The following is a 16,016-nucleotide window of genomic DNA, read 5'->3' on the forward strand; positions in this document are numbered from 1 at the left end:
TGATGGGACATGTAGTATCAGGACTGGTAGGGGAAGGAAACAGGAAGTCAAATAACTTTGAAATTCAGCCAGGAGGAGGAGTGACACAGAAACTTACATTTTACAGCTAAATACGACAAGATACAGATAAAATGATAGTGGGCTATGATTCATTTACATGCACAATGCAGAAATGGAGAAAAAGTTGTGTTCTGCTTTAATTGAACAAGCTTAAGTTAGATCAGCTGCCGTGCACAGCTGCACCAGATTTTGAACACTCTCAACTTTTAGTAAATCAACCCCAATATTAGTAATGGTATGATCTGTGACTGTGATAGTGTGGCAGACAATCTGGTGCTAACTGACACTGGCTAGGAGGTGCATTTTGTGAATGTATGATCTCTGTATAAAACGGATTTCAGATAAATGAAACAAATATTCCATATTGATAACATTAATGAAAATGAATGCAACTCATTCACTGTACCATATCCAGAACCCCTCGGAAGGTCATGTCCATGGATACCAGGGTGGGTTCTCTCCAGTCTCTGACAGGTCGGATATTCATAAGAAGAGTAGACTGATTCAGAACTCCAAGAAAATCTGCTACATCATAGTATCCACATGTGCTCTGGCCACAACATGTAGCTGCTGGAAAGAACAGAGAACAGAATGGATGGGTCAATTATCAAACATCAGCATCCGTCCACATTCGACATGGGAAAAGCACAGGTTTGCTTTAACGGGAGTGTATTGTACATTTGTTTCACTTTTTTTTCTAGCTATACAGTTTTCGTAAACAAGATCATTTTTTTTTATCATATTATCAATGTGTGTTAATTCTTAAAAAAAAAAAAATGTATTTTTTATTTTTATAGGAGTCTTTACCTTGATGTAACTTTCACATTTTTACATGCATGCATTTTGGTTAATACATTAACACTGATACTATATCGGGCAGAAAGGCATTTTTTTAGGTGAGTAGGTTGATGCCTAGATTTGTAATCGAGAATGGTCTCTATAACACAACCTTTGTATAGCTTTGCAGAACAGAAAACAGCCTCAGGCCGCGTACACACGATCGGTTAAACCGATGAGAATGGTCTGATGGACCGTTTTCATCGGTCCAAACCGATCGTGTGTGGGCGCCATCGGTTATTTAACCATCAGTTAAAAAAAAGCCAACTTGTTTTAAATTTAACCGATAGTAGGCACAACCATCGGTTAAAAATCCGCGCATGCTCAGAATCAAGTCGACGCATGCTTGGAAGCATTGAACTTCGTTTTTTTTCAGCACGTCGTTGTGTTTTACGTCACCGCGTTCTGACACGATCGTTTTTTTAACCGATGGTGTGTAGGCGCGACGGACCATCAGTCAGCTTCATCGATTAACCGATGAAAACGGTCCATCGGTCCGTTCTCATCGGATGGACCGATCGTGTGTACAGGGCTTAAGTATGCAATGAGCACTTATGGCTGCCCCAATGTTAATTTGTAGTTATAAACTATACAAAAAAGAACACTGATTAATAACATCTTTACATCTATGCAATCTGTTTTAAATGGAATGCATATCTTGAAAACAACAAAAACAGACTGAAGTTTCCTTGTAATTCACAGAGATCTGCACCGGCACAGCGCATGGGAGATACGCTACGCCGCTGTAACTTACTTTTTGTTGGTTCGAATCCAGAAAGAATTTGCGCCATAAGTTACGGCGGCGCAGTGTATCTCCGGCGGCGGAATTCAAATCGGCCATTAGGGGGCGTGTTTAATTTAAATGAAGTGCGTCCCCGCGCCGAATGAACTGCGCATGCTCCGTTTCAAAATTTCATGCCGTGCATTGCGCTAAATGACGTTGCAACAACGTTATTTTTTTTAACTTAGACGTGAATTACGTCCATCCCGATTCACGAGCGACTTACGCAAAAAAAAAGAAAATTCAAAATAAACGCAGGAACGACGGCCATACTTAACATGGCAGGTTTAACTATACGCGACAAAATACCAGCTTTAACTGTACGCCGGAAAAATCTGACTAAAGACGCCGGAAAAAAATGCGCCGAACGTTCGTGGATCAACGGAAATAGCTAATTTGCATACCCGACGCGGAAAACGACGTGAACACCACCCAGCGGACGCCGAAGTATTGCATCTTAGATCCGAAAGGCGTACAAGGACGTATACCTGTCGGATCTAACCCAGATGCTGTCGTATCTTGGTTTGAGGATTCAAACCAAAGATACGACGCGGGTAATTTGAAAGTACGCCGGCGTACTCGCTCTGTGGATCTGCCCCAATGAGCTTTGCTCTGTGCATTTTATGGTAAAGATAGATTCCAAGGTGTGGACGAGTGAACCTGAGAGTTTTAATTTCCCCTATAACAGAATTAACAAAGATATTGCTGAAATGTTGACACTGCTGCTACTTCTATTTTTTTAGTTATACTTTTTTAATGATTTTTAGTATGTATATCTTTATTAAGAAAATACAATGTGAGGTTTATAGATCGATAAACATTTTTCTACTTTTTTTTTTTCAGCCGCTTTGCCACTAGTAGTATTTATGTTCGCTTTGGTCTCCAGGAAAATGGTGGCTGCTATTACTATCACCTATGATTGCCTCGGTCTCCGGAAATATGGCAATCATCAAGTGCTTTTAATCAGATACAAGAGAGGTGGCAGTGCCCTCTAGTTTTGGATCAATTGGGGCCTATATAGTTCAGCTGCTGTCATCCATCACTATCTCCAGTGCCCCAGGGATGATGTTCATTAGGATGAAATGCGTAGGACGGAGTTTCAACAGTGGTCTCATCACGCCTGCCTGACGTTTTTATGCATTTAATGCATTTTTTAACTCTTCTTTATGTAAGTAAATATTTTTTTTTAAATAAATGTGGTTTTGAGATACTGCACAATGAAGTGCTCCTCTTTTCTCTGCATATCAATGTTTGAATTCACTTATGGCTGCAAGTGTATAAAACTGGAGGTGATCTAAGAAGTATAACAGAAGACTGTATATGGCTGCTGAGCTTGCTCTGATGTGTCTGGGTTGAAGTAAAGCTGTATTACATCAATTCATCCATCCAAAACAGGGTATTACTAAGGTGCGGTCAGACCTGGAAAAGGGTCTTTGTTTCTGGTAAGAGGCAACTTTATTCACAGAGATGAGCTTTGCTCTGTGCATTTTATGGTAAAGATAGCTTCCAAGGTGTGGACGAGTGAACCTGAGAGTTTTCATTTCCCTACACTATAACAGAATTGAAAGATATTGCTGACATGTTGTTGACACTGCTGCTACTTCTATTTTTTAGTTATCGATTTTTAATGTTTTTTAGTCTGAATATCATTATATAAATGTAGTCATCTGGGAATTTCGTTTTTTATATATCTGTTTTGGTATCCTTACTGGGGAATGTGAGAACACATAAAAACTTAGGAAGTATAATTGATTTAATCAGCTGTATCCTTCTTGACATCGATAGGGGTAATTTTATCCATATCCCCAGCTTACTCTGTAGTGGAGAAGGATCTGGGGGTTTTGGTAGATCATGAGCTCAATAATAACATGCAATGCCAAGCTGCGGTTTCCAAAGCAAGCAAAGTCCTTTCTTGTATTAAGAGAGGTATGGACTCCAGAGACAGAGATATAATTTTGCCCCTGTACAAATCATTAGTAAGACCTCATCTGGAATATGCAGTTCAGTTTTGGGCACCAGTTCTCAAAAAGGATATCGGAGAACTGGAGAAAGTGCAGAGAAGGGCAACCAAACTGATAAGAGGCATGGAGGAGCTCAGCTATGAGGAAAGATTAGAAGAACTAAATCTATTCACTCTTGAGAAGACGAGAATTAGGGGGGATATGATCAACATGTACAAATATATAAGAGGTCCATACAGTGTACTTGGTGTTGAGTTATTCACTTTACGGTCAACACTGAGGACAAGGGGGCACTCTTTACGTCTAGAGGAAAAGAGATTTCACCTCCAAATACGGAAAGGTTTTTTCACAGTAAGAGCTGTGAAAATGTGGAACAGACTCCCTCCAGAGGTGGTTCTGGCCAGCTCAGTAGATTGCTTTAAGAAAGGCCTGGATTATTTCCTAAATGTACATAAAATAACTGAGTACTAAGATTTGTAGGTAAAGTTGATCCAGGGTAAATCCGATTGCCTCTCGGGGGATCAGGAGGGAATTTTTTCCCCTGCTGTAGCAAATTGGATCATGCTCTGCTGGGGTTTTTTGCCTTCCTCTGGATCAACTGTGGGTATGGAGTTGGGTGTATGGGATTGTATTGTGTTTTTTTATTTTGTTTGTTTGTTTTTTTGTGGTTGAACTGGATGGACTTGTGTCTTTTTTCAACCTGACTAACTATGTAACTATGTAACTATGTAACTCTTAACAAAATCCAGCAGGGGGTGTACATTGGCTTCCAAGGCTTCAGCTGAATCTAAGGTGATATTTATTCCTAGATATTTAAATACTTATACTATTTTTAATGAGGTCTGGTGCCCATTCCCCGTGCTTCGCCAAAGCAACATCAACGCAGATTTTTGCCAATTTGTTCATTTTAAGCCCTGAGAATGTCCCATATATTTATATTATTTTCATTACCTCTGTCAAGGATGTCTGCACGTCTCCCATATGAAGTGTGTGGTCTTCAAGTGTTTAAATAGCAAACACCTTCACTGTTCAACAATTTCACAAGATTTTTCTAAATTCTTATGGTAAGCAGAGGAAAAAATATCTTTGGGAGGTCATCAAGTGGTTCATAAGGCACGCTTTTCTGCCCTGAAACCAAATACTTTCACAGTGGCTATTTTTTTAAATGTATTTTAACTCTCTTGTAAGACTGTTCCATATGCATATGTAACCACAATACTTGGTATATCTGAGCTGTATTCCAAGCAAGAGAGCCATTGCATTTTGTTTTCCACAGATATTCCAGTTGTTCTTGGTGTACTGAATATGCTTCAAAAACTGTTTGTATATAGTCCTTTAATGTGTGTTGAATAGCCACCAGGCATTGCAAATTGCAAAAAAATAAGATTTCGATAAAACGGTATTTGATCGGTTAAATTACAGGGCCCGGATTCACAAAGACTTACGACGGCGTATCAGTAGATACACCGTCGTAAGTCCGAATGCGGCGCCGTCGTATCTATAAGCGTATTCTCAATCTGAGATACGCTTATCTGTTGCTAAGATACAACCGGCGTAAGTCTCCTACGCCATCGTATCTTAGCTGGATATTTACGCTGGCCGCTAGGGGCGTGTACGTTGATTTACGCCTGGAATATGCAAATGCCGTAGATACGCCGATTCACGAACGTACGTACGCCCGTCGCAATTAGTTACGCCATTTACGTAAGACATACGCCGGCGTAAAGATAAAGCTACTCTCTAGGTGGCGCAGCCCATGCAAGGTATGGACGTCGGAACAAGCGTATCTTTTTACGTCATTTTCGAAAGTCATACGTGAATGGGGCTGTGCGTAGGTTACGTTCACGTCACAGGCATTGAGCCGACGTAACTTAGGGTGTAAATTCGTCGCGATACTGCGCATGCGCTGTTCGTTCGGCCATGCATCTACATGGGGTCACGCTTAATTTAAATACAACACACCAACGACCTGCCTACTTTGAAATACGCGCGCTTACGCCGGCCCATTTACGATACCCTGCCGTAACTTAGGACGCAACTGCTTTGTGAATACTGCACTTGCCTCTCTAAGTTGCGGCGGCATAGCGTAAATAAGATACGCTACGCCCACACAAAGTTACGCCGCCCTACGTGAATCTGGGCCCAGGTCTTTTTGTGATTAGCAGCCAAAAATAAACAATATACACCAAAAAGTGTTCAGGATGCAAAATCTTTAGTGAACTATTCCTAAGATATTGTAATACATACAGTAGATGGGAACCACCTGTACATTGTGGTGTGCAGTGTTGAAAAAAAGATGCCAGTCCATTAAAATCTACGTTCTGGTGGGTTGTCAACCCATTCAAATTGAATGGGCAGTCTTAAAGCAATGCACCTTAAAGCATTTGCCTTAAAGTGCCCTAAAGATATACACAGAAGCTATGAATAAAGGCTTGGATTGACAGTAGTTTTCTATGATAGTAGCACATCCAGTGTATGTTTTGTTAGATTTACCCGGTATTTCATCATCAACCTACTGCAGTTAACTTTGTTTTCTATTAATAAAAGTAGAAAGTTAGAAGAAGGATAATTTAGATGAAACTTACCATATAAAAGAAGCATAAGAGTCCACAGCATTTCAGAAGAGTGACGAGCAGTCAAAGCTGGAGGTACGTTCTTTGTTCTGAACTCATAGTTATTCCAGGTAATGCAAGTACAAGCAGTTTAACTTGACGGGCAACTCCTCTGGATTCACATGCAGTATTTTTCAACAGCTGGTGCTAGACTCAGGGTTTCAAGTGGGAATTATTGATCATTTGCTTACCAAAGCCTACATACCATCTAAATATTTTACCTGCCCTTGCCTGGGAGTGGCGTTTTAAAGGAGGAAAGGCTGGACAGAAAAAAAGTGAAAGGTGCGGTCAAGTAAAATGTTATAAAATTGTGTTTGTCTAGCCTTGAACATAGAGAAATTGTGTTTGCCTAGCCTGGAAACCTGGGCTGGAAGGTCGTAATAGACAAGGATGGGTTGGGTTATGTGGGCTAGTGGGTCTATTTCTGATACAATTTAACATTTCAACAAGCAAGTAAAATTGTGAATGTAAAAACTAAATTTCCTTATATTATTTTATATGGCAAATTGTTTAGAACCTGTACATGCAGGTAAAAACCATTGTTTCGTCAACATAGGATGCATACTAAGCACAATTAAAGCGACAGCAAATTTTGGCTAGGCTTATGTTAGCTACCCATGTTGGAGCTGCTGAATAGGATGGGTCTTCTGTTCTTTACATCAACCTTCTCAAGAACTTCTGACACACCATGTTGTGTACAAACATAGGGCCAGATTCTCAGAGACTTACATTGGCGTATCAGTAGATACGCTGTCGTAAGTTCGAATCTGCGCCGTCGTATATTTAAGCGTATTCTGGAAACCAGATACGCTTAAATTTGGCTAAGATACGAGCGGCGTAAGTCTCCTATGCCGTCGTATTTTAGGGTGAATATTTATGCTGGCCACTAGGTGGCGCTTCCGCTGTTTTCCGCGTTGAATATGCAAATGAGCAAGATACGCCGATTCACGAACGTACGTACGCCCGTCGCAATTAGTTACGCCGTTTACGTAAGACATACGCCAGCGTAAAGATAAAGCAGGTCTCTAGGTGGCATAGCCCATGCAAAGTATGGACGTCGGAACAAGCATATATTTTTATGTCGTTTGCGTAAGTCGTATGCAAATAGGGCTGTGCGTAAGTTACGTTCACGTCGTAGGCAGTGTTCGAAGTATCTTGGGCATTCTATCCGACGCATGCGCACTGGGATACGTCCACGGATGGCGCATGCGCCGTACGTTCAAAACGTCATTTACGTGGGGTCATGCTTCACGCCCACCTCTTCCCAATTTGAATTAGGCGCGCTTACGCCGGCACATTTACGCTACGCCGCCGTAACTTAGGACGCAAGTGCTTTGTGAATACAGCACTTGCCTCTCTAAGTTGCGGCGGTGTAGCGTAAATACGATATGCTACGCCCGCCCACACTTACGCCAGGGTACGTGAATCTAGGCCATACAGTTTTACAGGAATTCACTGAAAGTAATATTTAGTACCCAATAGTAGCTATATTAAAGTAAACAGGCACCAAACCAGGTGGTAAAGGCAAACATAATTTATTGTCACCCAATATGGTTGGTAACTAGGCAAGCATAACATGGCTCAACAATTTAGCATACAAAGTGATTAACAGCAGGGACTTAAAGTAAGAAACACTCCAGAGTGCACATGTCAAACACAGAAAAAAGGTGGAAACCAGAGGACCCAGGAGGACAAATTGAATAAAAAACAATATACCCAGGCACTAAACAATTGATAGCTGAGCTACACAGACAAGGTCCAATGCTGCTGGGTGGCCAGAGAGGGAGATCCAGGACATGCAAAAGAAACAGAGAGAAACCAGCAAAAAGGCTAATAATGAAGTATGTTTAAAAACAGAGAATTTATTGTAAAAAAAAAACAAATATGCACTCACAAATGCAGTCAAGGCACATAACCACTAGGGCAGAATAGACCACACAAGCGTTGCAGATACCAGAGATCAGGAAACCTCACAGGGATGGCAAAAAAGCTCAGGCTGTCGAGCTGCACAAGGAAGAAAACTGCTTGTCAGTGGAAGTCTGCCAACCAAGAACAAATGCTGATGAAGTGGTGCCAAGGGTCAGGATGCATTTCTGAGGAATTTCCTCTTTTATCCGCCGAAGCGGCTTTCCTCCTCATGCAGCTTGGCAGTGTGAGTGCTTGCAGAGGGCAAAGCCACCTCAAGTGCAGCAGCAAGCAGTAGTTAAGTTTAAACTACTGAGTGCTGGGACTATACTGCCAGAGCACATTTATGGTGGTGATGCTAGTCCTAGACTGACTGGCTATGCATTGTCCAAAAGAAAAGGAGGATAAGGGCAGGGGAACAAAGGAGGCTTGCTTGTTGGGGTCCTTTAAGAGCATAAGTGCACTTAACAAGTTAACCTACATGCAGTATAGGTACGGTATAGTCTCGGCATGGGTGCAAGGTAGATGTGGTTCAGACGTAGGGATGGGCGAATGGTTCGGCCTGAGCATAAGTTCAGGCCGAACCGTTATAATGGCCTAGGGGGCTGGTATGGATTCTGGGGGGATCCCCACGCAATTTTTTTTTAATTTTGGTTCGGGTTCCCCTTAATATTTATAAAAAAATAAATAAACAAGAAGAGGGGCACCTCTGAGTATGTATCGCAAGAATAATTTAATAAACAACTACATCCACTTACATGGAGAACAGGTAAGTTGCATTCAAATCCGGTTGCTGGGCTGAAGAGATGGAAGTGGGACTGCAAGTCACAGCAAGTCCTGTAAAGCTGGCACCACATCAGATCCGTGCAGGATGGAGTGGGATGGCTGAGCACAGCGTGGTTTTCTTCAGTGATCCAGACTTGGGCATATCCTAGTCTATCAGGAAAAATCCATCTGATAAGAATATGGGTTCCAGGTAAAAAGTGTAGTGGAGAGTGACAAGAGTCAGTGGTTATGGCAAGCCGCACTGCCGCATCAGATGCTTGAAAAAGAGGTGCGGCCTTTTTTCCATCAATGGCTTGCTAGCTTCGAAACATGTCGCATGTGTGTGATGTCATTGCCAGGCGCCATGCTGTGATGCTCCTCTAGTCTCACTTTGAATACGCGGACGTGTTTACCTTTCAATCTACAGAGACAGAGTACACACCAAAGCCACAGTGCGGCTTGCCATAACCACTGACTCCTGGTGATCAGCAGTGGAAGCAGAGGATGAGTGAACACTCCATTCTTCCTGCGGCAGCGGTGCAGACAGGGCAGCCATCACAAATTTTGGGGCCCCTTACACAGCTTTAGGCAGGGCCCCCTGGAGCAGAGGCCCGGGGGGGCCCTCCTCTCTCCTGCCACGAGATGATAAGCAGGGGGGCTTGTGGTGACGAACGTGTCATCTCTTCTCTCTCTTCTGCTGCAAGATGATATGGGGACGGGGGGGGGGAGGGGTTTGTGCTGACGAACAAAACAAAGTCAAGTCTTCTCTTCTCTCTCCTGCCGCGAGTTAAAGGTGGGGGGTCAGACACAAAAAACAAAACGGGGGCGGGCCCCTGCTGCCAGTTTATAAAGGTGGGGGGTCAAACAATGGGCCCCTTACAGGTGTAATGCCTGTATCCCCCTGATGGCGGCCCTGGGTGCAGATGCTGTGATCTGGACAGTGCTACGCTGTCCCCGGGTGTCCTCACTAACAAGTTTCAGGCTAGGATCTCCACTGGTATCGTCTCCTGGTGGCAGGAAAATATCTCTCTCTCTTATTTCCTCAGTGTCACTTTTCCAGACAGTTTAATAAAAATCCTTGCTCCACTTCTCCTACTGCATAGTGTCTATTGGGATCTGTAGTGTAAGGAGTCAATGTGTCCCATCATATGGCTACTGTCTCAAACTACAACTCCCAGGATTCTCAGCGTTCTACATATAAGTCTGTGGGCTTGCTTGGCTTCCCCCTCCAGCATAACATCAGTATCTCAGTAAAGGGAGAGAAGAAATGTTGTTATCATTACTATTTTGTATTCACCCATACACTTTATTATTTGCCTTAGCCCCGCACTGTTCCTATTTTAGTTTTGTTTTTGCTTTTTCTATGGACCCACTAGTTCCCCTCTCTTCGGAAACCGGGATCACTGCTTTCCTGTTTTCCTTTTTTTACTACTTTGGAAGTCTTTGTCACATCATATGGACATCAACACTGACATTTTTTAATGATATAATATACACATTTTAGTATTTTTTATAGACCAGTGTTGGCCATGTGTTAGTGCCGACCGGTGGAGTTTTTTTTTGTTCGGTCAGTAGCACTTACCCCATTATCGGCTGCTACCCCTGTTCTCCACGGGTCATCAGGGCAATGTCTCGGCAGTCATTTGGGAGTCTTCTCTTTTCGACCAATCGGAAAAAGGGTCTTACACCCACTTCTGATTGGTCAGATTGAGGATCAGTGTTTCAACAGCAAATTTTCGCTGTTGTAACACACCTGGGTGGGTTCTGGTCGCCTTCTCTGTCTCTCTATCTGCAAAATAACATCATTGATACGAAAACCAGGATCATATAGAAATTAATACTGTTATCATGTCAATCTATTGTGAATCAGCTCATTGGAATGTTGATGTATTTATTGTATATGAAATTTGCTATCACGTGTATTCAGGACTCCATTATATCCATTTATTTTATTATTACATTTAAAATCATGTGTATCAATTATATTAAGTTTTGGATGTGATTTGCTTCATATAAAGTCACATGACCATGTAAATTTTATTGTGTATATACAGTATCTCACAAAAGTGAGTACACCCCTTACATTTTTGTAAATATTTTATTATATCTTTTCATGTGACAACACTGAAGAAATGACACTTTGCTACAATGTAAAGTAGTGAGTGTACAGCTTGTATAACAGTGTGAATTTGCTGTCCCCTCAAAAAAACTCAACACACAGCCATTGATGTCTAAACCACTGGCAACAGAAGTGAGTACACCCCTAAGTGAAAATATCCAAATTGGGCCCAATTAGCCATTTTCCTGCCCGTGTCATGTAACTTGTTGGTGTTACAAGGTCTCAGGTGTGAATGGGGAACAGGTGCTTTAATTTTGGTTTTATCGCTCTCAGGCCTAGTACACACGAGAGGATTTTTCCGCGGAAACGGTCCGGAGGTCCGTTTCCGCGGATAAATCCTCTGGCGGATTTTGATCTCATGGTTGTACTAACCATGAGATCAAAATCCCAGCGAAATTCCGTCCGCGGTGACGCGTCGCGCCGTCGCCGCGGCGACGTGCGCGACGCTGTGATATAAGGACTTCCACGCATGCGTCGAATCATTACGACACATGCGGGGGATGGATTCGGACGGATTGATCCGGTGAGTCTGTACAGACCAGCGGATCAATCCGTTGGACTGGATTCCAGCGGATCGATTTCTTAGCATGTCAAGAAATTTTGATCCGCTGGAAATCCATCCCCGGGGAAAAAAATCCGCTGGATCGTACACACCAGGGGATCTATCCGCTGAAACCGGTCCGCGGATCAATTCCAGCGGATCGATCCTCTCGTGTGTACGGGGCCTCACTCTCTCATACTGGTCACTGGGAGTTCAACATGGCACCTCATGGCAAAGAACTCTCTGAGGATCTGAATAAAAGAAATGTTGCTCTACATACAGATGGCCTAGGCTATAAAAAGATTGCCAGGACCCTATAAACTGAGCTGCAGAACGGTGGCCAAGACTATACAGCGGTTTAACTCAGAACAGGCCTCGCCATGGTCGACCAAAGAAGTTGAGTGCACGTACTCAGCGTCATATCCAGAGGTTGTCTTTGGGAAATGGACGTATATGAGTGCTGCCAGCATTGCTGTAGAGGTTGAAGGAGTGGGAAGTCAGCCTGTCAGTGCTCAGACCATACACCGCACACTGCATCAAATTGATCTGCATGGCTGTCGTCCCAGAAGGAAGCCTCTTCTAAAGATGATGCACAAGAAAGCCTGCAAACAGTTTGCTGAAGACAAACAAACTAAGGACATGGATTACTGGAACCCTTTATTTTTTATCTGTTTTTATGACACTATCATTCCGCTATTTACTCCCACAGATATTTTTTTTTGCATCAACTCCTGATGAAGTGGACAAGGATCCAAAAAACTTGTAGAGTTTTAAGATATTAAGAAAATTTGGATGCTGTATAGGCTATTTAATCATGTATCTCTATGTGCAAAATAATATCATGTATACAACTACAAGGATCATATATGAATTTATAATGTTTTCATGTCAATCTATTATGAATCAGCTTATTGGAATGTTAATGTGTCAATTATTTGTGTATGAAATTTGCTATCATGTGTATTCAGGACTCCATTATGTCCATTTATTGTATTATTAAATTTGAAACCATGTGTACCAACTACATTATGTTTTGGATGTGATTTGTTTATATGTTTAATTGGGTGTAAGACACCTTGGACCTCAGTGATCTGTCGCACCCTATATCTTTTTCATGGTGTCTTTTATAGTGCTCTGTAGAGAAGTCTATGGGCTTGCTTGGCTTTAGTTCTAAAGTGCAAACTACGGGGCAGATCCTCAAAGAAATTACGCCGGCGTATCTGTTGATACGCCGCGTAATTTCAAATTTTGCGCGTCGTATCTTTGTTTTGGTATCCACCAAACAAGATACGACGGCATCTGTGTTAGATCCGACAGGCGTACACCTTAGTACACCGTCGGATCTTAGATGCAATTTTCCGGCGGCCGCTGGGTGGCGTTCACGTTGTAATCCGCGTCGAGTATGCAAATGAGCTATTTCCGACGAACGTACGAGCGGCCGTCGCATTCTTTTACGTCGTTTCCATTCAGCTTTTTCCGGCATATAGTTAAAGCTGCTATCTGGTGGCGTACTCAATGTTAAGTATGGCCGTTGTTCCCGCATATAATTTTGAAAATTTTACGTTGTTTGCGTAAGTGTCCGTGAATGGGGCTGGACGCCATTAACGTTCACGTCGAAAACAATGACGTCCTTGTGACGTCATTTGGAGCAATGCACCCTGGGAGTTTTGACGGACGGGGCATGCGCAGTTCGTTCGGCGCGGGGACGCGCTTTATTTAAATGAAACATGCCCCCTACTCGCCGCATTTGAATTCCGCGCCCTTACGCCGCGAGAGATACACTACGCCGCCGTAACTTACGGCGCAAATTCTTTCAGGATTCAAAGATTTGCAAAGTAAGTTACAGCGGCGTAGCGTATCTCACATATGCTGCGCCCACGCAATTGTGGATCTGCCCCTACAAGTGCAAAGTACACTTGAAATTGCACTGAAAGTGCACTTGTAAGTGCAGTCGCTGTATATCTGAGGGGGACATATTGAAAAAACTGAATTTTAGCTTGCACATTATTGGATGATAAAATCAGCAGAGCTTCCCCTCATTTCATATCTACCCCTCAGATTTACAGCGACTGCACTTCCAAGTGCACTTTCAGTGCAATTTCAAGTGCACTTTGCACTTGTATAGGTAGATTCAGTAAGAGTTAGGCCGACTTATCAGTAGATAAGCTGACCTAACTACGCCGACTTATGTTTAAGCGTATGCTCAAACAGAGATACGCTTAAACATATCTAAGATACGATGGCTTGCGCCGTCTAATCTTAGATTGCAATATTTTGGATGGCCGCTAGGTGGCGCTTCCATTGCGGTCAGCGTAGAATATGTAAATGAGGAGATACGCCGATTCACGAACGTACGCCCGGCCGACGCAGTACTTTTACGCCATTTACATAAGAGATAGGCCGCGTAAAGTTAGAGCAAGGCCCTATTGGAATAGTAATGTCAAGTATGGCCGCCGTTCCCGCGTTGAAATTCAAATTTTGTACGTCGTTTGCGGAAGTCGTCCGTGAATCGGGATTTACGTAGTTTACGTCCATGTCAAAATCAATAGGTCCGTGCGGCGTACTTAGCCGCAATGCACACTGGGAAATGTAGGCGCCCGGCGCATGCGCAGTTAAGAAAAAACGTAAAAAACATAAGGTCAAGCACAATTAGCATACGACATGCCCCCCTAACACACATTTGAATTAGGCGCCCTTACGCCCGCCGATTTAGGCTACGCCGCCGTAACTTAGCAGGTAAGTAGATTGTGAATCATGTACTTGCCTAGCTAACTTACGGCGGCGTAGCCTAAACACGCTAAGCTACGCCGCCGCAAGTTTAGGCTATTGTGTGTGAATCTACCTAGTAGTTTGCACTTCTAGTGCAAAGTGGATTTGCCTTTCGTAAATAACCCCCAATGACTCCTTCTCCAGATTGCTGTAGCCCAATACATGGCTAAACTTTCATCTGCGATGGCTATACTTTTAGGTTTCCTACCTCCTATCATACAAACTTTCTGTGAGTTGTAACTAAAATCAGTGTGCTTTATCGCTCATTCTGACTGCTGGAGCTCATATTATTTACTCCATAACGAACACCAAGCATCCTTTATTTCTTCATCCAATACCTAACATTTTTACACGTAGGGATAACACAGTGGAAAATGCTTTCAAATGAAACAATGTTCATGTATTCACCTCAAAATGGTCCACATGTCACCTGGTAGCTAAACCTCATTATCAGTCTTGAGACTTCATAGTGTACATAAATGACTTTTAGGAATGCTTAATTCTGTGTGAAATGTGCCATTAAAGATACATTTTCTTATGTAACCTCAAGTAGGTGTCTTCTACACTGGATTCCACTTTAAAGCAGAGTTCCGCCAAATTTGTAACAATTTTTTAAAGTCAGCAGCTACAAATACTGCAGCTGCTGACTTTTAAAATAAGCATACTTACCTGTCCAGGGCGCCCGTGATGTCCTCACCTGAAGCTGACCTGTCCCTTGGCTCCTGGGTGACGGCGCCGGAATCTTCAGTAAGGGAATCAGGAAGTGAAGCCTTAAAGCTGCACAAGCTGGTTCCCTACTGCACATGCGCGAGTGGTTCCTGCTGTCTTCTGGGACCTGTGTGTCTTAAGAGTAACGCGCTTATCGAGCGTTTTAAATTTGCGAGCAACTTTTTTTTAATTAATTTTTTTTTAATTCTGACTCGCAAGACGAGCGGAATTCAACCTAATAGGGCCTGCAGTACCGCATTTGGCCTGAGGTGCCGGGGCACCAGAGCCGAACAGTGACGATCGCAGCCGACCGGCGCCGTTCGGCAATGTTTGGAAAGACAAGGAAATACTCAGTTTCCGAGCCTTGCCGAGGTCAGCTGACGTTTCCTTGAGCCTTTCCGGACATTTCCAAGGTTCTCTGGCCACATGCGGTATTGCATCCCATTGAAGTCAATGCAGAACTAATTATTTTCGTTTCCATTGAATTCAATGGGGAAACTCGCTTTGATATGCAAGTTCTTTGGATTCCAAGCATTCTCTTGGAACGGATTATGCTCGTAATCCGAGGTTCAACTGTTTTTCCAATGTTCCATTTTTGGGTGGAACTCCGCTTTAAGGGCTGTTTTCTGTTGCTGCTATTGTCCCCCTCAGCAGTCCCCGCAAGGGGGGATGTTTGCAACTTTTGGCACTTGGGTCCCACTTGGCTACATCACATTCTATTTGGGTTTTACATTTTATTATGCCTTGACCTCCTGAGGAAGCAGATAAATGTAACCATATTGCTACACTTAGAGGTTCCTCGCTTCTCTTTTATACTCAGTTGTAACATGATGCTACTCTTATATCAAGACATCGCTTGTATATCAAGGCAAAATGTATTAAAAAATTGTGCTTGTCTTGCAAAACGCTCTTAAACCAAGTTACTCTCAAACCAAGGTTTTACTGTATTTATTTTTCA

The 16,016-nt window shown here is 42.8% G+C and overlaps 1 protein-coding gene across 1 annotated transcript in view; it reads right to left on the reverse strand.

Moving 5' to 3' along the window:
* LOC120917671 (5-hydroxytryptamine receptor 3A-like) overlaps positions 1–6,495 on the reverse strand; it is a 42,987-nt gene extending 36,492 nt beyond the window's left edge. The window contains exons 1-2 of the mRNA XM_040329125.1: positions 6,225–6,495; positions 467–630 (exon numbers count right to left, since the gene is read on the reverse strand). Of these exons, the coding sequence (XP_040185059.1) occupies positions 467–630; positions 6,225–6,255 (195 nt within the window). The 5' untranslated portion in view covers positions 6,256–6,495. The remainder of the gene's footprint in view (positions 1–466; positions 631–6,224) is intronic.
* Between the last annotated feature and the right edge of the window lie 9,521 nt (positions 6,496–16,016).

The sequence above is a fragment of the Rana temporaria genome, chromosome 11, assembly GCF_905171775.1.
Source record: "Rana temporaria chromosome 11, aRanTem1.1, whole genome shotgun sequence".
Classification (NCBI taxonomy): domain Eukaryota; kingdom Metazoa; phylum Chordata; class Amphibia; order Anura; family Ranidae; genus Rana; species Rana temporaria.